The 22,443-nt window shown below is 38.9% G+C and overlaps 1 protein-coding gene across 1 annotated transcript in view; it reads right to left on the minus strand.

Annotated features, from left to right (window-relative positions):
• The window catches only part of LOC126355021 (85/88 kDa calcium-independent phospholipase A2-like), a 188,329-nt gene extending 169,623 nt beyond the window's left edge, over positions 1–18,706 (minus strand). Inside the window, exon 1 of the mRNA XM_050005165.1 lies at positions 18,283–18,706. Within this exon, the coding sequence (XP_049861122.1) occupies positions 18,283–18,503 (221 nt within the window). The 5' untranslated portion in view covers positions 18,504–18,706. The remainder of the gene's footprint in view (positions 1–18,282) is intronic.
• Between the last annotated feature and the right edge of the window lie 3,737 nt (positions 18,707–22,443).

The raw sequence follows: 22,443 nt of genomic DNA on the forward strand, positions 1-22,443 counted from the left end.
ACCGATCCCTTCTTCTGGCCAAGTTGTGCCACAAACTTCTCTTCTCCCCAATCCTATTCAATACCTCCTCATTAGTTATGTGATCTACCCATCTAATCTTCAGCATTCTTCTGTAGCACCACATTTTGAAAGCTTCTATTCTCTTCTTGTCCAAACTATTTATCGTCCATGTTTCGCTTCCATACATGGCTACACTCCATACAAATACTTTCAGAAATGACTTTCTGACACTTAAACCTATGCTCGATGTTAACAAATTTCTCTTCTTCAGTAACGCTTTCCTTGCCATTGCCAGTCTACATTTTATATCCTCTCTACTTCGACCATCATCAGTTATTTTGCTCCCCAAATAGCAAAACTCCTTTACTACTTTAAGTGTCTCATTTCTTAATCTAATTCTCTCAGCATCACCTGACTTAATTCGACTACATTCCATTATACTCGTTTTGCTTTTGGTGATGTTCATCTTATATCCTCCTTTCAAGACACTATGCATTCCGGTCAACTGCTCTTCCAAGTCCTTTGCTGTCTCTGACAGAATTACAATGTCATCGGCGAACCACAAAGTTTTTATTTCTTCTCCATGGATTTTAATACCTACTCCGAATTTTTCTTTTGTTTCCTTCACTGCTTCCTCAATATACAGATTGAATAACATCGGGGAGAGACTACAGCCCTGTCTCACTCCCTTCCCAACCACTGCCTCCCTTTCATGTCCCTCGACTCTAATAACTGCCATCTGGTTTCTATACAAATTGTAAATAGCCCTTCGCTCCCTGTATTTTACCCCTGCCACCTTCAGAATTTGAAAGAGAGTATTCCAGTCAACACTGTCAAAAGCTTTCTCTAAGTCTACAAATGCTAGAAATGTAGGTTTGCCCTTCCTTAATCTAACTTCTAAGATAAGTCGTAGGGTCAGTATTGCCTCACGTGTTCCAACATTTCTACGGAATCCAAACTGATCTTCCCCGAGGTCGGCTTCTACCAGTTCTTCCATTTGTCTGTAAAGAAATTGCATTAGTATTTTGCAACTGTGACTTATTAAACTGATGGTTCGGTAATTTTCACATCTGTCGACACCTGCTTTCTTTGGGATTGGAATTATTATATTCATCTTGAAGTCTGAGGGTATTTCGCCTGTCTCATACATCTTGCTCACCAGATGGTAGAGTTTTGTCAGGACTGGCTCTCCCAAGGCTGTCAGTAGTTCCAATGGACTGTTGTCTACTCCGGGGGCCTCATTTCAACTCAGGTCTTTCAGTGCTCTGTCAAACACTTCATGCAGTATCATATCTCCCATTTCATCTTCATCTACATCCTCTTCCATTTCCATAATATTGTCCTCAAGTACATCGCCCTTGTATAGACCCTCTATATACTCCTTCCACCTTCTGCTTTCCCTTCTTTGCTTAGAACTGGGTTTCCATCTGAGCTCTTGATGTTCATACAAGTGGTTCCCTTATCTCTAAAGGTCTCTTTAATTTTCCTGTAGGCAGTATCTATCTTAGCCAACTTGAGATATGCCTCTACATCCTTACATTTGTCCTCTATCCATCCCTGTTTTAGCCATTTTGCACTTCCTGTCGATCTCTTTTTTGAGACGTTTGTATTCCTTTTTGCCTGCTTCACTTACTGCATTTTTATATTTTCTCCTCTCATCAATTAAATTCAATATTTCTGTTAACCAAGGATTTCTACTAGCCCTCGTCTTTTTACCTACTTGATCCTCTGCTGCCTTCACTACTTCATCCCTCAAAGCTACCCATTCTTCTTCTACTGTATTTCTTTCCCCCATTCTTGACAATTGTTCCCTTATGCTCTCCCTGAAACTCTGTACAACATCTGGTTCTTTTAATTTATCCAGGCCCCATCTCCTTAAATTCCCACCTTTTGGCACTTTGTTCAGTTTTAATCTACAGGTCATAACCAATAGATTGTGGTCAGAGTCTACATCAGCCCCTGGAAATGTCTTACAATTTAAAACCTGGTTCCATTATATAATCTATCTGATACCTTTTAGTATCTCCAGGGTTCTTCCATGTATACAACCTTCTTTCATGATTCTTAAACCAAGTGTTAGCTATGATTAAGTTGTGCTCTGTGCAAAATTCTACCAGACGGCTTCCTCTTTCATTTCGTACCCCCAATCCATATTCACCTACTATGTTTCCTTCTCTCCCTTTTCCTACACTCGAATTCCAGTCACCCATGACTATTAAATTTTCATCTCCCTTCACTATCTGATTAATTTCTTTTATTTCATCATACTTTTCTTCAATTTCTTCGTCATCTGCAGAGCTAGTTGGCATATAATCTTGTACCACTGTAGTAGGTGTGGCCTTTGTATCTATCTTGGCCACAAAATGCGTTCACTATGCTGTTTGTAGTAGCTTACCCGCATTCCTATTTTCCTATTCATTACTAAACCTACTCCTGCATTACCCCTATTTGATTTTGTGTTAATAACCCTGTAGTCGCCTGACCAGAATTCTTGTTCCTCCTGGCACCGAACTTCACTAATTCCCACTATGTCTAACTTTAACCTATCCATTTCCCCCTTTAAATTTTCTAACCTACCTGCCCGATTAAGGGATCTGACATTCCACACTCCGATCCGTAGAACGCCAGTTTTCTTTCTCCTGATAACGACATCCTCTTGAGTAGTCCCCGCCCGAAGATCCAAATGGGGGACTATTTTACCTCCGGACTATTTTACCCAAGAGGACGCCATCATCATGTAACCATACAGTAAAGCTGCATGCCCTCGGGAAAAATTACGGCTGTAGTTTCCCCTTTGATTTCAGCCGTTCACAGTACCAGCACAGCAAGGCTGTTTTGGTTATTGTTACAAGGCCAGATCAATCAATCATCCAGACTGTTGCCCCTGCAACTACTGAAAAGGCTGCTGGCCCTCTTCAGGAACCACACGTTTGTCTGGCCTCTCAACAGATACCCCTCCGTTGTGGTTGCACCTACGGTACGGCTATCTGTATCGCTGAGGCACGCAAGCCTCCCCACCAATGGCAAGGTCCATGGTTCATGGGGGGAGGACTTCTTTCTTAAAGACTGTATATTAATATGTAAGAACAGAAGACTATTTTTGCCAACCCTGGGCAGTGAAGAAAAAAGTTCAGATTGTCTTCTTAAGGGCTCTTCTATACAGCTGATATCTTGAGTTGCGGTTGAAATACGGGACCACATCAAAGGATGAAAATACAGTACCTACAACTCAAAATTTTTGGGCCACATTAAAAAGGGTTATCATGGACTAAAGTCAACAGAACAGGGACACAAGGATCACAAAAATAACAAATTAAAAAAAAATAAGGGGATTAAAAAAAATCAGTGAAAACGGACATCTCACTTTTCACAAAAACTACCATATATGCAAAAGACTAAGACACATTCACTGTTCACTATCTTGTACTCATCATAACCACCCTCCTCCTCCTCCTCCCCCCCACCTTCCTCCTCCTCCCTCCCATCCCAGTTACTCTCCATTTAGATCAACTCGCACACTTACATATTTAAATAAATACATATGAACATAAATCAAATGACATAAAAATTGAGGATACAACACTACAGACATGATATGTTTAGTCAGCACAGCTTAGATAAACACTAGTGGTGTAATATTACAACATATTTCATATCTGAATTGTGCAGTGCTGCATATCCAAATGAAATTATACCAAAAACATCAGTGTGAATAGCAAGGCTTGCTGGAACTTCTGGAAGCAGATGATACTTCTAGACATAAATGGAAACCACACAAAAATAGTATAAGTAATAGTCAAACTTCAATATCATACATGATAAACAGTTCTTTGATCTAAGAAGCAAACCAAAATTGTAAATGTGTTTCAGCCCAGACCATTGATGATGTTTTAAATCAATAAAATGAAATGCGTATGGTAACATAAATATGCATTTCTTCAGTAGCTGCAAAGACAAATTTTAAATGCATTTCATACTTGGAATTTACTTTCTCAAGAGAACTGGTCCATCCAAGCTCTCTTTGTTGGTTGAGTGGCAGAATTTCCATTCAATTAGTGGAAGTATAAACCACAAGATGCTAGAAACAGATGTTTGATCATGAAAGAATGCCATGCATTAGACAAGCTTGACATCTTGTCGATCCAGAGAAGACATGGCACACTAGAAAAGTCTGACATAACATTTGGTTGTTGCAAGTACCCCACAGGTTACTCACTGACAAATGTTATGCCTCATATTCCATCCACCCTATGGACATTTCAAGGAAGAGAGTTTTCTTTTTATAGCCTTGTAATCTGGGCACTTTAGCAAAGATTCCCATTCTATGAAACATACAATGTTCATATTGAGACACACTTAAAGTTTAAGGAAGGCTGTCCCACCTCACGTGTCCATCGGATGGCAGCCAAGTGCCCACGGGCATAGGTAAGCATGGAATGGCGAAAGACTGATGGATGGGCAATCACACAGCTAGGCTGGAGCCTACGTGACACTTCTGCATCGGCTGACCACATGTGAACAGGATTGGCCATGTGGTTATGATATGTTGCATGTTGTATAAAACAGGGTCTGCCACAGTGGGGAAAACTTCACATGTTCACAATGTGCTGCCCTCGATAGGTCCACAGCTTGACCTGTCTCAGCACTACTCGCTATGTCTCAGCTTTGCTCGGTCCTTCTTGGTATAGTGCAATTCTTCATTTAACAGTGCAATGTAATACTTCCTTCCAACACTTGGTTCGACACATTTTGGTTGGCCCAGCTTTCTTCAGTTCAGCAGATTCATAATGCAAGCGCTGTTTATCCTTCACTATTGTTCGCAAAAAGAGGAAGTAACCTATTGTTATAATCATTTAAAAATTAATGGGAATCACTCACTGGGAGAAGGATGAGAATTCTCAATATCTGTAATGCAGTTGAATAATCGATGTTTATCACAAATTTTCTATGAAACAGCAATACAACACCATGCAGAAAGAATTTAAAGATTTAGTAGATGATGAAAAAGCTAAAAATTATAACAATCAACAGCCAATTTTTAAGGGATTCATTGTTCTGTACATCAAGAACAACTTCATTTTAAACGCACAGGAATGGAACTAGTGTGGTGAATAGAAAATTTTCTGAAGTTGCACACATTATTAAATCATCAGTTGCAACAGCTTTGATGGAATTGCACAATGAGTATGGAGACATTATATACTACTGCAAAAGACACTGGTTAATCTCCAGGGGAAAGAGAGCTTTTGGGAGATTGTAAGGTTTGCTGACAGCTAAAAGCATCCCCATTACACTTCAGAAATGTGCTGTGTAGCGTGTGGCATCTTATGCTTCTGAAACATGGACAGTCAGACAGAAAGAACAAAAATATTCAGAAAGTTTTGAAACATGATTAATGAGAAGAATGGAAAAGGGGAAAGGAATCGACAGAATGACAAACAAGGAGATGCTTAGCAGAGTACAGATTTCTCAGTACCTGTCATGTAGTTGAATAATTGATGTCATCACAAATTTTCTATGAAAGAGCAATACAACACCATGCAGAAAGAATTTAAAGATTTAGTAGATGATGAAAAAGATAAAAATTATAACAATCAAGAGACAACAGACATGAAGATGATACAAAAGAGGAAAACATCTTTCATAGGAATTGTCCACAACAAAGAATCGCGGAAGGAGAACTAGAAGAAAGGAGGAAGAATGTCTGGACACACACACACACACACACACACACACACACACACAGAGAGAGAGAGAGAGAGAGAGAGAGAGAGAGAGAGAGAGAGAGAGAGAGAGAGAGAGAGAGAAGACACCTGTCTGATGACAGATATGCTGAAAGAAGAAGAAGAAGGTGAAGAAAACGGAAAGCAAGAACAAAAGTTAGAAGATCTGGAGTGGACTCAGACTACGCATTTCAAGTAGAGTTGACTATCAACTGCCCTGAATAAGGCATTGCAAAGTGTGAAGCAACTTATTTCTGACTCATGGCAAAACTGGATGCATTTAAAAAGAATATTGCATTGTGGAAGGGACAACTTCTGAAAAGAAGCATGACCCATTTCCGTATGATCACTGACATTAAAGAAAATGTGATGTAAATGATCCGCTGAGGCACTGAAAGAATACACTAATACCTTTCTAAACATTAGTTTACTCATCTTGACTGGTACAAAGAACCCTGTCATAATTACTTGAAAGAAGATGAACTACGTAGCCCAGACCACTTGTAAACAACCTTTATTGTGAATTACCAGTTTCGGTAAGCATGGTTACCATCTTCAAAATTTGATAAAAGTCTCCTATACCAGCTGTGCAAGCACTCTTTCTAAAATGCTTCCAGGTTGTGAGGGACGGGACGAGACGAGTGATGCACTGGTAAACCAAGATTAAAATCACAATATACAGAGCAATTCGCCAAATGCTACTGTCCCATACCACACACTACTGTATACTTCAGTGCAGTCAGCATTGGTCGGAAGAGAGAATTACACGCAAGCAGGAGCACCGCACATGAGCAGAATTCTTGTTCATCCCTGGTGTAAATGGACCAGCTGGTGTGTAGTCTATGTTATCTGCAGCTGCCTGCGAATGAACTGAGGGTTGCTTGGCAGTATCTGCCCCCGATGGGACAGCATTGGAACAGCCTAGTTTAAGGCAGCAGTACCTGAAAACTGGTGGCCCTGACCTGCCCCCATCTTGCAAATACCATTCTCATACCCAAGCCTTGATGGCTGATTTGGGAGTGAAAATCTTTGTATCCCCCTTCCCTATGGCAGGGACATATTTCATCTGCCTCCTCTGCTGAGTGCACTCTGCTATTACTAACATGGCCCTCAGCTTCACTGAAGTATAAAATCTCTCCCAACTGGCACTGAAGATGCTGATGATAATTTGGTGTCCTCCATGAGGATGTCATACATAAGATCTCACACCGTCATCATCATCATCATCATCATCATCATTTGAGACTGATTATGCCTTTCAGCGTTCAGTCTGGAGCATAACCCCCTTATAAAATTCCTCCACGATCCCCTATTCAGTGCTAACATTGGTGCCTCTTCTGATGTTAAACCTATTACTTCAAAATCATTCTTAATCGAATCCAGGTACCTTCTCCTTGGTCTTCCCCAACTCCTCCTACCGTCTACTGCTGAACCCACAAGTCTCTTGGGTAACCTTGCTTCTCCCATGCATGTAACATGACCCCACCATCTAAGCCTGTTCACCCTGACTGCTACATCTATAGAGGTGATTCCCAGTTTTTCTTTGATTTCCTCTTTGTGGACACACTCCTGCCCTTGTTCCCATCTACTAGTACCTGCAATCATCCTAGCTACTTTCATATCCGTAACCTAAACCTTGTTGATAAGGTAACCTGAATCCACCCAGCCTTTGCTCCCATACAACAAAGTTGGTGGAAAGATTGAATGGTGCACAGATAACTTAGTCTTGGTACTGACTTCCTTCTTGCAGAAGAGAGTAGATCGTAGCTGAGCGCTCACTGCATTAGATTTGCTACACCTCGCTTCCAGTTCTTTCACTATGTTGCCATCCTGTGAGAATATGCATCCTAAGTACTTGAAACCGTCCACCTGTTCTAACTTTGTTCCTCCTATTTGGCACTCAATCCGTTTATATTTCAACAATACCTGAGAAGATTTTACCCACAACGCTGATTAAAGAGATACCTCTGTAGTTGTTACAATCTTTTCTGTTTCCATGTTTAAAGATTGGTGTGATTACTACTTTTGTCCAGTCTGATGGAACCTGTCCCGACTCCCAGGCCATTTCAATTATCCTGTGTACCCATTTAAGACCTGACATTCCACTGTATTTAATGAGTTCCGACTTAATTTCATCCACCCCAGCTGCTTTATTGCACTGCACTCTATTGACCATTTTCTCCACTTCCTCAAATGTGATCCTATTTCCGTCATCGTTCCTATCCCATTCTACCTCGAAATCTGAAACATTACTGATCGTATTTTCACCTACATTGAGCAACTCTTCAAAATATTCTCTCCATCTGCCCAAGGCATCCACAGGATTCACCAGCAGTTTTCCTGACCTGTCCAAAATGCTTGTCATTTCCTTCTTACCTCCCTTTCGAAGACTGCTAATTACACTCCAGAATGGTTTTCCAGCAGCTTGACCCATAGTCTCTAACCTGTTTCCAAAGCCTTCCCAAAATTTCTTCTTGGATGCTGCAATTATCTGTTTGGCTTTGTTTCTTTCTTCGACATAACTTTCTCTGTCTACCTGAGTTCTAGTATGTAGCCATTTTCGATACGCCTTCTTTTTCCTTTTAAAGGCTGCCTTGTCTGTGTCATTCCACCAAGCTGTTTGCTTCTTCCTGCTTTTACACACTACTGTTCCAAGACATTCTTTAGCCACTTCTAGTACTGTGTCCCTGTACCTTGTCCATTCCTTTTCCAATGACTGTAATTGACTACATTCAACTAACTGGTACCTTTCTGAGATCGCTGTTATGTACTTGTGCCTGATTTCCTTATCCTGAAGTTTGTCCACTCTTATCCTCCTACATATGGACCTGACCACCTGCACTTTCGGCCTCACAATCCCAACTTCACTGCACATTAAATAATTATCAGTGTCATCAAAGAATCCCCTGAATACACGTGTGTCCCTCACAGACATTTCCATAGAGGTGACCCAGCCATGCCAAAATCTCACATGGACTTGACGACATCTCCAAAAAAGTGCAAGCTATTTCCCAACAGATAACTAGGATTCTCAGTCACATATGGAATAGCTCAATGAAACAAGGTATTTTTTCCTTCCAGATTAAAATATGCTATTATTAACCCATTGCATAAAACAGGGATAGGTCTGATTCCAACAACTACTGCCCAATCTCAATGATGACAGCTTTGTCCCAAATTCTTGAAAAGTAATTTATTCAAGAATAGCTTCAATTATCTTCAAAAATTAAGTACTAACAGAATTCCAGTGTGGTTTTCAGAAAGGCTTTTCAACAGAAAATGCTATATACCGGGTGATCAAGAAGTCAGTATAAATTTGAAAACTGAATAAATCATGGAATAATGTAGATAGAGAGGTACAAATTGACACACATGCTTGGAATGAGATGGAGTCTTATTAGAACCAAAAAATACAAAAGTTCAAAGAATGTCCGACAGATGGTGCTTCATCTGATCAGAATAGCAATAATTAGTATAACAAAGTAAGACAAAGCAAAGATGATGTTCTTTACAGGAAATGCTCAACATGTCCACCATCATTCCTCAACAATACCTGTAGTCGAGGAATAATGTTGTGAACAGCACTGTAAAGCATGTCCGGAGTTATGGTGAGGCATTGGCGTCGGATGTCGTCTTTCAGCATAACTAGAAATGTCGGTCGATCACGATACACTTGCGACTTTAAGTAACCCCAAAGCCAATAATCGCACGGACTGAGGTCTGGGGACCTGGGAGGCCAAGCAAGACGAAAGTAGCGGCTGAGCACACGATCACCACCAAACAACACGCGCAAGAGATCTTGCGCACATCTAGCAATATGGGGTGCAGCACCATGCCGCATTTTGGTTCTAATAAAACCCCATGTCATTCCAAGCATGTGTGTCAATTTTTACCCTCTTATCTACATTATTCTGTGGTTTATTAAGTTTTCAAATTTATACTGACTTTTTGCTCACCCGGTATATGCTTTCACTGATCAAATATTAAATGCTCTGAATAAACAAACATCATCAATCAGGATTTTCTCTGATCTCCAAGAGGCTTTTGAGAGTGTAAATCGTGGAATTCTTCTAGCTAAGCTTCAGTATTGTGGTATGAGTGGGCCAGTGCACAAATGGTTTAATTCATATTTAAATAGGAAAGTACAGAAGATTGAAATAAACAGTTCACATAATGCACAGAAATCAGTAGCTTCCTCAAACTGTGGAAATATCAAGAATGGGGTCCCACAACATTCAATCTTGGGTTGCTCATTGTTCTTAATATATATTAATGACCTGCCACTCTATATTCATGAAGATGCAGCTAGTTCTCTTTGCTGGCGATACAAGTAAAGTAATCACACTCAACAAACAAGAATTAGCTGAGGAAATTGTAAATAATGTCTTGTAGAAAATTATTACATGATTGTCTTCAAATGGATTTCCATTAAATTTTGATAAAACACAGTATATACAGCTCTGTACAGCACATGGCATAACACCATTAATAAATAGAGTGAACAGAAGTCTAAGGCAGAATATTCCGAATTTTTGGTTGTTTGCATAGATTAGATATTGAACTGGAAGAAACACATCGATGGTCTGCTGTTTTGCTGTTTACATAGATTAGAGATTGAACTGGAAGAAACACATCGATGGTCTGCTGCTTGAGTTTTGCTACTTATGCTACTACGGTTATTGCAAATTTTGGCGATAAACATATAAGTAAATTAGCTTACTATTGCCTATCTTCATTCACTGCTTTCATGCGGCACCACATTTTGAGGTAATTCACCATTAAGGAACAAAGCATTCACTGCACAATAGTGTGAATCAGAATAATAGCTGGGGCCCAGCCAAGATCATCTTGCAAACATTTATTTCAGAAAGCTAGGGATTTTCACAGTAGCTTCACAGTATAAATTTACTTATAAAATTTATTATTAACAACCCATGTTCATAGCTACAGCACTAGGAGAAAGACTGACCTTTGTTACTATGAGTTAAATTGAACTTTGGCACAGAAAGGGCTGAATTATGCTGCCAGAAAAATCTTTGGTCATGTACCCAACAGCATCAAATGTCTGACAGATAGCCAACCAAAATTTAAAAACAAATTAAAAGAAAATCTCTGAATTATGGGATGTAAAGAAACTTTTTGTTAAACTGACACAATCCATTTCATTAGGATGTGTTGTATTCATAATCTATGGAACAAGTATTAACCTAATCTAAAGTGAATACCCTCAAAATATTTAATAAGTTTTCTCTCTCTATTCAATCTGTGCCGTTTAAAAAAATTTAAAATAAATATATATGACTGGCTACAACAATTCCATGTTACAACATAACAGAGTTCAATGATATGGAAATTTCATTATAATATTTAAGATTTTAGTTGTACACAAGATATTTTGCACGTGTAATGTGAACATTAATTTTAATACTTTGATTGCAATTATACTGTACGCTGTCAGAGGCTAATAAATGAATGTGTGCAAAGAACAGCAACCTGTCTTATTGCTGCACAGCATTCACTACAGTGTCGAGTGACAGGCTGTCTTCTAAGCAGGCCAGATGGTTTTACGTACTTGATGACTCTCTCTGCTAATGTGTACCCCAAATGCACTGTCACAATGCTCGGAGGTGGTCAACTGGCTGTAAAACTTCCGGTTTGCCCTGCCAAGCATTCATCGAGTTGACCTTTCAGGCTCTATTCTTTCAGGAAGGTGAAGCCAAATCAGGGAAACAGTCAGTTATGTGCACATTACTATCAACTTATCACTAAGCAGTGTCCACAAGAACAGGCAATCAGAACTGCTGATTCAGAAATTCTACTTACTGAAAGATGTCAGCAGTGATGAAGTGTGTTCTCTGTACAAAGATATTTAATGTGAGAATGAGGCTACCCGTAAATCAAACAACAGCAGAGCTGGTGTGGGGGAGTTAGTATTGTCAAAGCCCACACAGTGGTGCGTGCACTGAAATATATGATGATGATTATGATGATGATGACAAATGGAAGTGGAGTTGCCTGGGAAGGTATTAGGGTCCTCCATGTCCTTAGACTAATGCAAGGGCAGAAATAAAGAAAACATTTATTTTCAGTTGTACATGCCAGCTACTTGCAAGTCAGTAAGAGGTAAAATGGGTTTAGAGAGGAGTAAGTTGAGGAGAGAGAGGAGTAAATTGAGGAGACAACACACAGCTGTAATTTGATGAAGGCTCTAGGCCAGCTGCTTTCTTATTTGACATTGCATTTTGTTTCACTGACAAAGGTGTCCAAAATTCTTCATTGGAAATGGTGGACATTGCTTTGTGACTATATTTGCAGATTCAGGTAGCAATTATGGCAATATCATTTTGATTATGCCACCACTGTAATGGTTTTCTTCAGGGTTTGGGGAAACGACGCAGAAAATGTCAGGCTCTGTGCTGCTCTAAGTGCCTCATCTGCTTCAGCATAAGACATCCACTTTGCGAAGAGCCCTACATACCTGATTTATTCATTCATCTTTATCCATAACTCATCATGTAACTGACTTACAAGGACTTTTTTTTACATAACTTTTAAAAAGTAGCTGCACCTGAATATACAGAAAATTTTTAAAAAATACTATAGGATTTTAAAAAAAGGGGCCACTCACCAAAAAGCATAAGCACTGAGTTGATAAGCGCACGCACGCACGCGCGTGCACACACACACACACACACACACACACACACACACACACACACACACACACACACACACACACACCTACCTTGATGATGAGGTGGCAGTATGGACCAAAACATGTCCAGTACACATGGGCTCTAAAATGCATGCCTTACAAGCCACTACCACTTGCTCGGTAGAAGTGAGGTATTTCGCAGTAGTGAAAATGAACAAGTGCTCATTGCTTGTAAGGTATGCACTTTAGAGCATATGTTTACTGTTTATTTTTAGCCCGTCTGGGACCATACGACCACCCTCTCAAAGAATGGAATACTTTTTATTGAACACCCCTACATACCTTTTTGTTATTAATTCTGAAAGTAGTCATTATATTGCTATGAACTCATTCTCTAACAGTAGATGAACATTATGCCACTGCACGTCTACCTGAACTTTATTCTGTCAGGAAACATTTGCCTCATAATTGCTGATTACTAATTTATCTCTTAACACTACCAATCACCTAATATTACAAAATAAAAAAATTATAATAATAATAATAGATTTAATGTTAATGTTCAGTACACATAGGCTCTAAAATGCATGTCTTCGAGGTAAACAAAGTAAAGTAGACATGTAACAAGCAAAGTAAACAAAGGAAATAAGATAATGAATACCTGAATGTACTTTTGATTGCTGATGACAACATTATTTTTCAAAAGAATGAAGATGACCTCCAAAGATCAGTATACCAACTAAATGAAATTTGCAAGAACTATAACTTTAAAATTTCTGGTAACAAAACAAGAATAACAGCATTCAGAGGAAAATATCCAGTCAAATCAAAAATTATTTTGGGTAATTCAGTTTTAGAACAAGTGTCTCAAATCTCTTATTTAGGCTGTGCTTGAAGTTTTGATTTTGGCCCTGGCAATGAGAATAAAATACACAAATTCCCAGATGACTGTGATAGCATTAGCAGAACATTGGGCCATAAAGTACAAAAAGAAACAATCACAAAATTCTATAAAGTAATGGTAATTCCAGTGTTATCCTATGAAAGCAAAATCTGGGTTTGTTTTACTTTTCTTTTTTTTTTTTAACAAGACAAAGAAGAAGATAAAATTCAAACAGTAGAAATGAGGTTCCTAAGAAAGACAAAGGGATGCAGAAGAAGAGATATGATTAGAATGAAGATAACAGAACAGAATTAAATATTTTTAACATAAATGGAAAAATTCAAAAACATCGTCTAGATTAGAAGCAACACCTCATGAGAATGCCAGGTCACAATTCCTCAGAACATTCTGAACTACAAACCGTATTGGAAAAAGAGATATTGGAAGACTTAGAAAAAGATGGGAATGATTCCGTTCATGAATCCAGAACAGACAACAGCCTAATCCTTGAAAGGAAGGTGGTGGTGGTGATGATGATAATGAAGAGTGCGGCAGAGAAAATAACACTGAAATGTTATAAAATAACAGAGAGAGATTTCTTGCCATTACTGAAATAGGTGAAGGAGGTGACAACTTACATCTGTCCTAATGTACAGGGTGATAAAAAAGTCACTATAAATTTGAAAACTTAATAAACCACGAAATAACGTAGATAGAGAGGTAAAAATTGACACATATGTTTGGAATGACATGGGGTTTTATTAGAACCACCTCATATTACTAGACGCCTGAAAGATCTCTTGCGTGCGTCGTTTGATGATGACAGTGTGCTCAGCCGCCACTTTCGCCATGCTTGGCCTCCCAGGTCCCCAGACCTCAGTCCATGCGATTATTGGCTTTGGGGTTACCTGAAGCCACAAGTGTATCGTGATCGACCGTCATCTCTAGGGATGCTGAATGACAACGTCCGACGCCAATGCCTCACCATAACTCCGGACATGCTTTACAGTGCTGTTCACAACATTATTCCTCGACTACAGCTATTGTTGAGGAATGATGGTGGGCATGTCGAGCATTTCCTGTAAAGAACATCATCTTTGCTTTGTCTTACCTTGTTATGCTAATTATTGCTATTCTGTTCAGATGAAGCGCCATCTGTCGGACATTTTTTGAAGTTTTGTATGTTTTTGGTTCTAATAAGACCCCATGTCATTCCAAGCACGTGTGTCAATTTGTACCTCTCTATCTACATTATTCCATGGTATATCAGTCTTAAACTAATCTACAGTGATACTGAGTGTGACAATACTCTACATTCAATTTCAAGAACCTCACAAGTCTAGCACCAACTCAACAGCATAAATAGCATAAATGGAGGATTTCCATTTCACCACATGCATTATTAAATAGTTACTGAAGACCTGCTCTCGCTTTTACACTCAGATTTGGATTTGGGGACAGTGTGGAAATTTCTGGACCTACAAAGATATTCCGGGTAGGGACTGTGCCCTTTTAAACAGTCAACAAGAACAGCTGTTGGCTGAATGAAGGATTTGTAGTCTCTAGTAGTCTGAAATGAAACAATATATTCACCTCCCAGTGACAGAGGTGTCCCATATTTCTTTTCATGAATCCATAATAGGGCTTCATGATGGACACGTGCATGTCTACTTGAGTACTTAGCATTTCATTCATTTTATGTGGCCTGCCTTTCTTCACCCAGCACATAGCTGTTCTCACTCATACATACAGATCAACACCAAGGACTCTGAATACAACTTACAGCGCATAATTTACTGTACCTAATGCATCTGGTAAGGTAGTTCCTCTTTCAGCAGCCTTACTCTATGCATCCTTAAGTTAAAGACCATAGTCCACTATGATTGCTAGTCCTGCCTCAGTTTAAGAGATGAATAATTAACTATGTATTACTAGCAATTTTGTCAACAATACTCCAGATTTTAAGCATGGTACAATTGTGTGTGTAATTAAAGCTTGATTTCTCATCTATATGCAACACAAGTAACAACTGAGGCTACTGCATATAGGCACATCATTAACTCTGGTTACAGGACAACATAACATATGTATACTTGTGAGAAATGTAACAAGATTATTTACTCTGCACCATCCCTTATCTGTGTCAAGTGGCACTGTCACATTCATTTCTAGTTACAATTTACTGTTCCCTTTGGCTAATAACAGCACAGAGCAACCACTCTATGCACACACCAGTTAATACAATCTTTAAAGTTGACCTGGACATTTAAGATGCTTTGCCTGCACAAAATATTCACTGATGAGCCAAAACATTATGACCACCTGCTTAACAGCTTGTTTGTCTGTCTTTGGAATGAAATACATCACTGATTCTGTGTATCATGGGTCCGACAATTTATTGGTAGGTTTGTGGAGGAATGTAGCATTAGAAGTCTATGGACGTCGTGCAACTCGCATAAACAACAGGCCACTGATTTGCATACATGGTGATGGCATCGGATAGCAATGCAGGTAGGTTCCATAAAATGTACAGGAGGTGAATTTTCTCACTGAGACATCAACTTCAGTTGACTACAATGCTCTTCAAACCACTGTAGTATGGGCTCTGGCTCCATCACAAGGAAGATTACACTGCTGAAAGATGATACTGCAGTCGGGGAAGACATCAAGCATAAAAATATACAAGTGGTTTGCAGCTGTCAGCGTATCTTCAATTACTACCAAAGGTCCCACAGAACCACAGGAATGTGTCTCCCATAGCTTGATACTACTCCCACCAGCCTCCAATCCATGACGCACTGCACATTTCGAGCCTCCGTTCGCCTCGATAACAGCATCTGTGGAGATGACTAGTGATTTAGTGTAGCAAAAATGTGATTAACTTGAAGAACTGACACATTTCCATTGATTGACGGTCAAATCAGGATGGTCTCTTGCCCTCTGCAATCGTAGCTGACAATATTGATGGGTCAACATGTGAACAGGTAGGAGTGGCCTGCTGTGGGCTCCATGTTCAACAATGTATGATGAACACTTGTGCTTGCACCAGCATTGTGCTTTCTCGGCAAAGATGCCACAGATCATCATTTATCCTACTTTACAGAGCAGACAGGCCTCCGTACTCCACATTCTATGTAGAGTCATGGATGTCTAGATATTTAGCGCCTAGTGGTAGTCTCACTGTCCTCCTCTCTCTTTCTGTAGATGCTCACAACAGAAGCATGTGAACATTCGACCAGTTTCGCTGTTTTTGACATACTTGTTCACAGGCTCTACATAACCACGATCTGCCCTTCGCCAGAGTTGCTTATCTCAATGGATGTCCTCATTTGCAGCCCATATCTTCACTATGGGTTCCCCCATACACACCTGCTCTGCTTACATACTTCCGTTACAGTTATCATGTATCCGCAATGCCACGAGGTGGCATCCAGTGTCATTTGGTCATAATGTTTTGGCCTATCAGTGTATCGGTCCTGGATACTGCAAGTCTAGTTATTTATTTAGGCCTATTTACATGTCAAGTTCCATAGGACCAAATTGAGGAGCAAATCTCGAAGGTCATGGAACACATCAGTACATGAAATTACAACATAAAAGTAATGACAAATAATAATAAAATGTTTATGAACATGAAAAAAGTAAATCCATAAGTTTAAGTACACACAATCAACAACACAACAAGAATCAGCTTAATTTTTCAAGGAATTCCTCAACAGAACAGAATGAGTGACCCACGTGGAAATTCTTCAGGCGAGATTGGTAAGCACGTGGATTACTGCTTAGATTTTATTTTTGAAATCGGGTGGTAGCTTATTGAAAATGGCTGCAGTAGTATACTCCATACCTTTCTGCACAAGTGTTAAGGAAGTCCGATCCAAATACAGGTTTGATATCTGCCTAGTATTAACTGAGTGGAAGCCGCTTATTCTTGGGAATAAACTAATATTGTTAACAAGGAATGACAGTAAGGAATATATATACTGAGAGGCCAATGTCAAAATCCCTAGACTAATGGCATTACTGTTGTAGACCTACATAAAAATGACCACAAATGGTCAATGTTTTTATGTGAGATTCACAAATCCAGTAGCAATATTATCATGTACCTCATCACCCTGTAATACAGCTGCCTTTATCTCTGCAGACATGCAGTATTCCCATGGTGACAGAATGCCCTTTGATAAACTGTAGATAGAAATAAAGGGTATTGCACAGAAAAGAAGTTGTTTGAAAAGAAATTAAAAACGCTTTGTTACCAGCTATCAACCCCCAACCTTTTAACCAAATACACAGCATTGAAAATTCGTCAAGTCTACCAATGGAGCACTGGCATTTATAACATCAATATTACTGACACTGAAAGAACCATCATGGATATTTTAATTATCCAAGTCAGCAAAATGACAAAAAATGTTAATTATAATGAACATCTGGGTTTCTGAATCCACCTTTTCACAGCTGTCTGCTCACTGCTTTACCAATATTCTTATTTGGTGAGCGACAGAAGTTTATTTCATTAATCTGTGTGCAAAATGCAGTACAGAACAGAGAGGCCCTAATTTAGCTCCCAGAAAAAGTTCAGTATTTCATCAAATTAGCGTTTGCTTTTCAGAGGAACAGGTGAACTGTATTCATACACGTCGACTCCTGGTTCTTCCAATTCAGGAAAAGCCAATTCTGTTCAGTATTGCTCTACAAGTACAAAGGTATGTGCTGTGCAGAAACCGAAACCAACATATCAATTTATGGAAAAAGAGTGCAGTTGCCGAAAGTATCACCCTACCCAGATGAAAAAAAAAAAAAAAAACAAAACCTTGAATGATAGTGTCCATGCCACTGATCAGAGCTGTAACCTAAAACAAATGCGGAAAGTACTCAAACCCAAGGGCTTTCTTTAGAGACCGATGATACGTCATAAGCCAGCCAGAATAATTACAAAAATTCTGTGATGAAACACGTCAGATAGACTTCTCTCTCATTACTTTACATCTCAGTGATGTGTCAAACAATAATCTCACCTATACGCCTCGTTCAATGTTTCGCTGCAAGGACGGTGCAAAACAATTTCATACTGCCCATCAGTTGGTCCATAGAGAACAATGGAATCTTCTCGGCAACGAATTATGCAATTTCCATATTTCTCTGGTTTGACACTCAGAACCTTATCTGGGCCAGCTTCTCGTGTTAACCCTCTAAGAACGAGACCTGATGTATAAGTTAATGCATCGAACCACGACATATTTAAGATGACAGCTTACAAGAAACATCAAATTAAGACAGCAACGTCACACTGAACCCTTGACATATTATGATGCAAGACATGTCAGCATCATAACTTTTTTCGGTTTAAAGACCACACATCAAACACAATAAAAACAACAAATCAAGGATAGCCAAGACGACAGTACTACACACTAGATTATCAGCGATCAACAATGTTACGGATTGCTGTGAAAAATATCGATGGCTGCTCGATAGCTCACAAATGAGCAAACTGCTTACCCATTAATTCCTATTTGTTGAGGAGAAATATTAGATTCTCGTGATATACTTTAATAAGTGAAAAAGACATAACTAAAGTTATTCTTAAAAGTTGCAAATAAAGGCGGATTCGGACTTGACGGAACGGAACGGAATGTCATGTCAACATATTCCAATCAATTCCTTTTATTTGTCTGAAGACAACATTGCTGTTGCATTAAACATCGTAAAGTACAAGTTATTTCTTTGTAGACAATAGAATATAATGTTACATATAATTTACATAAATTTTAATTTATACTTGTATAAGTTATTTCTTTGTGGGCCACAGAATACAATGTTACATATTAAACTTACATACATTTCCATTTATACTTTTATATTGCCCAATTTATAATATATATAATTTAGTTCACATTACAGTTAAATCATTTACAGTTGTTGTTGTTGTGGTCTTCAGTCTTGAGACTGGTTTGATGCAGCTGTCCATGTTACTCTATCCTGTGCAAGCTTCTTCATCTCCCTTACCTACTGCAACCTACATCCTTCTGAATCTGCTGGGTGTATTCATCTCTTGGTTTCCCTCTACAATTTTTACCCTCCACGCTGCCCTCCAATGCTAAATTTGTGATCCCTTGATGCCTCAGAACATGTCCTACCAACCGACCCCTTCTTCTAGTCAAGTTGTGCCACAAACTTCTCTTCTCCCCAATCCTATTCAATACCTCCTCATTAGTTATGTGATCTACCCATCTAATCTTCAGCATTCTTCTATAGCACCACATTTCGAAAGCTTCTATTCTCTTCTTGTCCTAACTATTTATCGTCCATGTTTCACTTCCATACCTGGCTACACTCCATTCAAATACTTTCAGAAATGACTTCCTGACACTTAAATCTATACTCGATTTTAACAAATTTCTCTTCTTCAGAAACGCTTTCCTTGGCATTGCCAGTCTACATTTTATATCCTCTCTACTTCGACCATCATCAGTTATTTTGCTCCCCAAATAGCAAAACTCCTTTACTACTTTAAGTGTCTCATTTCCTAATCTAATACCCTCAGCATCTCCCGACTTAATTCGACTACATTCCATTATCCTCGTTTTGCTTTTGTTGATGTTCATCTTATATCCTTCTTTCAAGACGCTATCCATTCCGTTGAACTGCTCTTCCAAGTCCTTTGCTGTCTCTGACAGAATTACAATGTCATCGGCGAACCTCAAAGTTTTTATTTCTTCTCCATGGATTTTAATACCTACTCCGAATTTTTCTTTTGTTTCCTTCACTGCTTGCTCAATATATATACTGAATAACATCGGGGATAGGCTACAACCCTTTCTCACTCCCTTCCCAACCACTGCTTTGGTGGAGGATTCCAGTCAACATTGCCAAAAGCTTTCTCTAAGTCTACAAATGCTAGAAACGTAGGTTTGCCTGTTCTTAGTCTAGCTTCCAAGATAAGTCGTAGGGTCTGTATTGCCTCACGTGTTCCAATATTTCTACGGAATCCAAACTGATCTTCCCCGAGGTCGGCTTCTACTAGTTTTTCCATTCGTCTGTAGAGAATTCGCGTTAGCATTTTGCAGCCGTGACTTATTAAACTGATAGTTTGGTAATTTTCACATATGTCAACACCTGCTTTCTTTGGGATTGGAATTATTATATTATATATATATATATATATATATATATATATATATATATATATATATATATATATATATATAGTATTACATAAAAATTCCTGAACATTATAGAAAGCCTTTCATTTTAACCATGATTTCATCACCATTTTAAATTTATTGTGTGGCAATTTCTTAGTACTTTGTGGTATTTTGTTCAGAAACACCTTGACAATGTGTGTAAAATTCTTTTTGGTTTTGGATAGTCTAGTCCAGGGGATATTTATCCAGGTTTTGTTCCTGGTTTCGTAAGTGTGAACATTAGCCTTAGTTTCATATATAAAACCATTCTCTCTGACGTAAACAAGAACTCGCAGTATGTACAAGCTGGGAACATTAAGTATTTTGTATTTGGTGAAGTATTCTTTGCAGGAAGTTGTGTTTTGTAAACCAAAACTGCACCTTCTTCTATAGGATTACAGTCTTAGCCCCAGCAGATTAATCCCAGAGTATTATTACGTAGTTCAAAAGTGTGTGAAAAAGTGCATGATAGGCCATAAGGAGGAGTTCTTTATTGACACAAGCTTTTTAATTTGTTTATCAGGTACACAACTCTTGATAATTTATTACAAACTTTCTGTCTGGGTATTCCAACATAACTTACTGTCAAGATAGATGCCTATCAATTTCACTGACTTTTCCTTGAATTTGTGCAACTCAGTATCAAGGTTTGTGAGGGAGAAAAGTATGTGTTCTGTTTTATCTTTATTTAGCCTTAGCCGGCGAGGGTGGTTCAGTCTGGAGCCAAGCAACCGCTACGGTCGCAGGTTCGACTCCTGCCTCGGTCATGGATATGTGTGACGTCCTTAGGTTGGTTAGGTTTAATTAGTTCTAAGTTCTAGGCCACATAACTTACTGTCAAGATAGATGCCTATCAATTTCACTGACTTTTCCTTGAATTTGTGCAACTCAGTATCAAGGTTTGTGAGGGAGAAAAGTATGTGTTCTGTTTTATCTTTATTTAGCCTTAGCCGGCGAGGGTGGTTCAGTCTGGAGCCAAGCAACCGCTACGGTCGCAGGTTCGAATCCTGCCTCGGTCATGGATATGTGTGACGTCCTTAGGTTGGTTAGGTTTAATTAGTTCTAAGTTCTAGGCCACTGATGATCTCAGAAGTTAAGTTGCCATTTGAACCATTTTTGTGAAAGCTAGGTTTAAGATTTCCAGATTGTCCTGGGATTGGCCTAGTCTTACAGGTTTCCAATTCCTTAGATATTGTAATCTTTTCCCATTTCCTCATTATCTTATCCAAGACTACGTTGAACAATGTGAGGATAATTCATCACCTTGGAATACTCCAGTTTTGATTATGAAGGAGTCAAACATTCCACCCACGAACTTCGATGTTCTGCCAGCCAGTGTCTGTCTGATGACTGTTTGTAGTGTTTTTGTGTCGAGTCCTGGTTCTTCTACATACTAAGATATTGAACAAGGATTGTCAGTCAATAGAATCGTATGTTTGGCTGAAATCTGTGAAACTACAAATGACTGTAGTATTACTGATAACTTTATATTTTAGAGATGTTCTCAGATAGGAGATTTGTTCTGTGTGTAACTACTGGGACAGAAGTCTGCCTAATATTCACCAGTTTTGTATTCTAACTATTCTTGTGTTATCTGTTGTAGGCCACTGAGAAACGTTTCTAGGTGACTTGCAGCAGGGAGATTGGTCTGTAGTTGTTGACTTTCGTTCTGAATCCGATTTTGTGCACCGAATGGATAAGTGCACATTTCCCATTTCCAGCCCTCAGGAAGCTTTTCTCTTTTTACAGGATGGATGTTCTGCTGTTTTTTAATCTAAACTACTATATAAAGACAAGTCGATCTTTAACGTTGTTATCAAAAATCACGAAATGTTCTTGACTGATTTACATCAGGTTTTTACTTGAAATTCTAATAAACGTTTGGACAGACATATGATACATATTTTTAATGTATATGGTACATATACATATACACACACACCCCGACAAAAGTTTGGAATATCATAGAGTTTACTACAATGACTTCTTATG

This window comes from Schistocerca gregaria, chromosome 3, assembly GCF_023897955.1.
Source record: "Schistocerca gregaria isolate iqSchGreg1 chromosome 3, iqSchGreg1.2, whole genome shotgun sequence".
Lineage (NCBI taxonomy): Eukaryota > Metazoa > Arthropoda > Insecta > Orthoptera > Acrididae > Schistocerca > Schistocerca gregaria.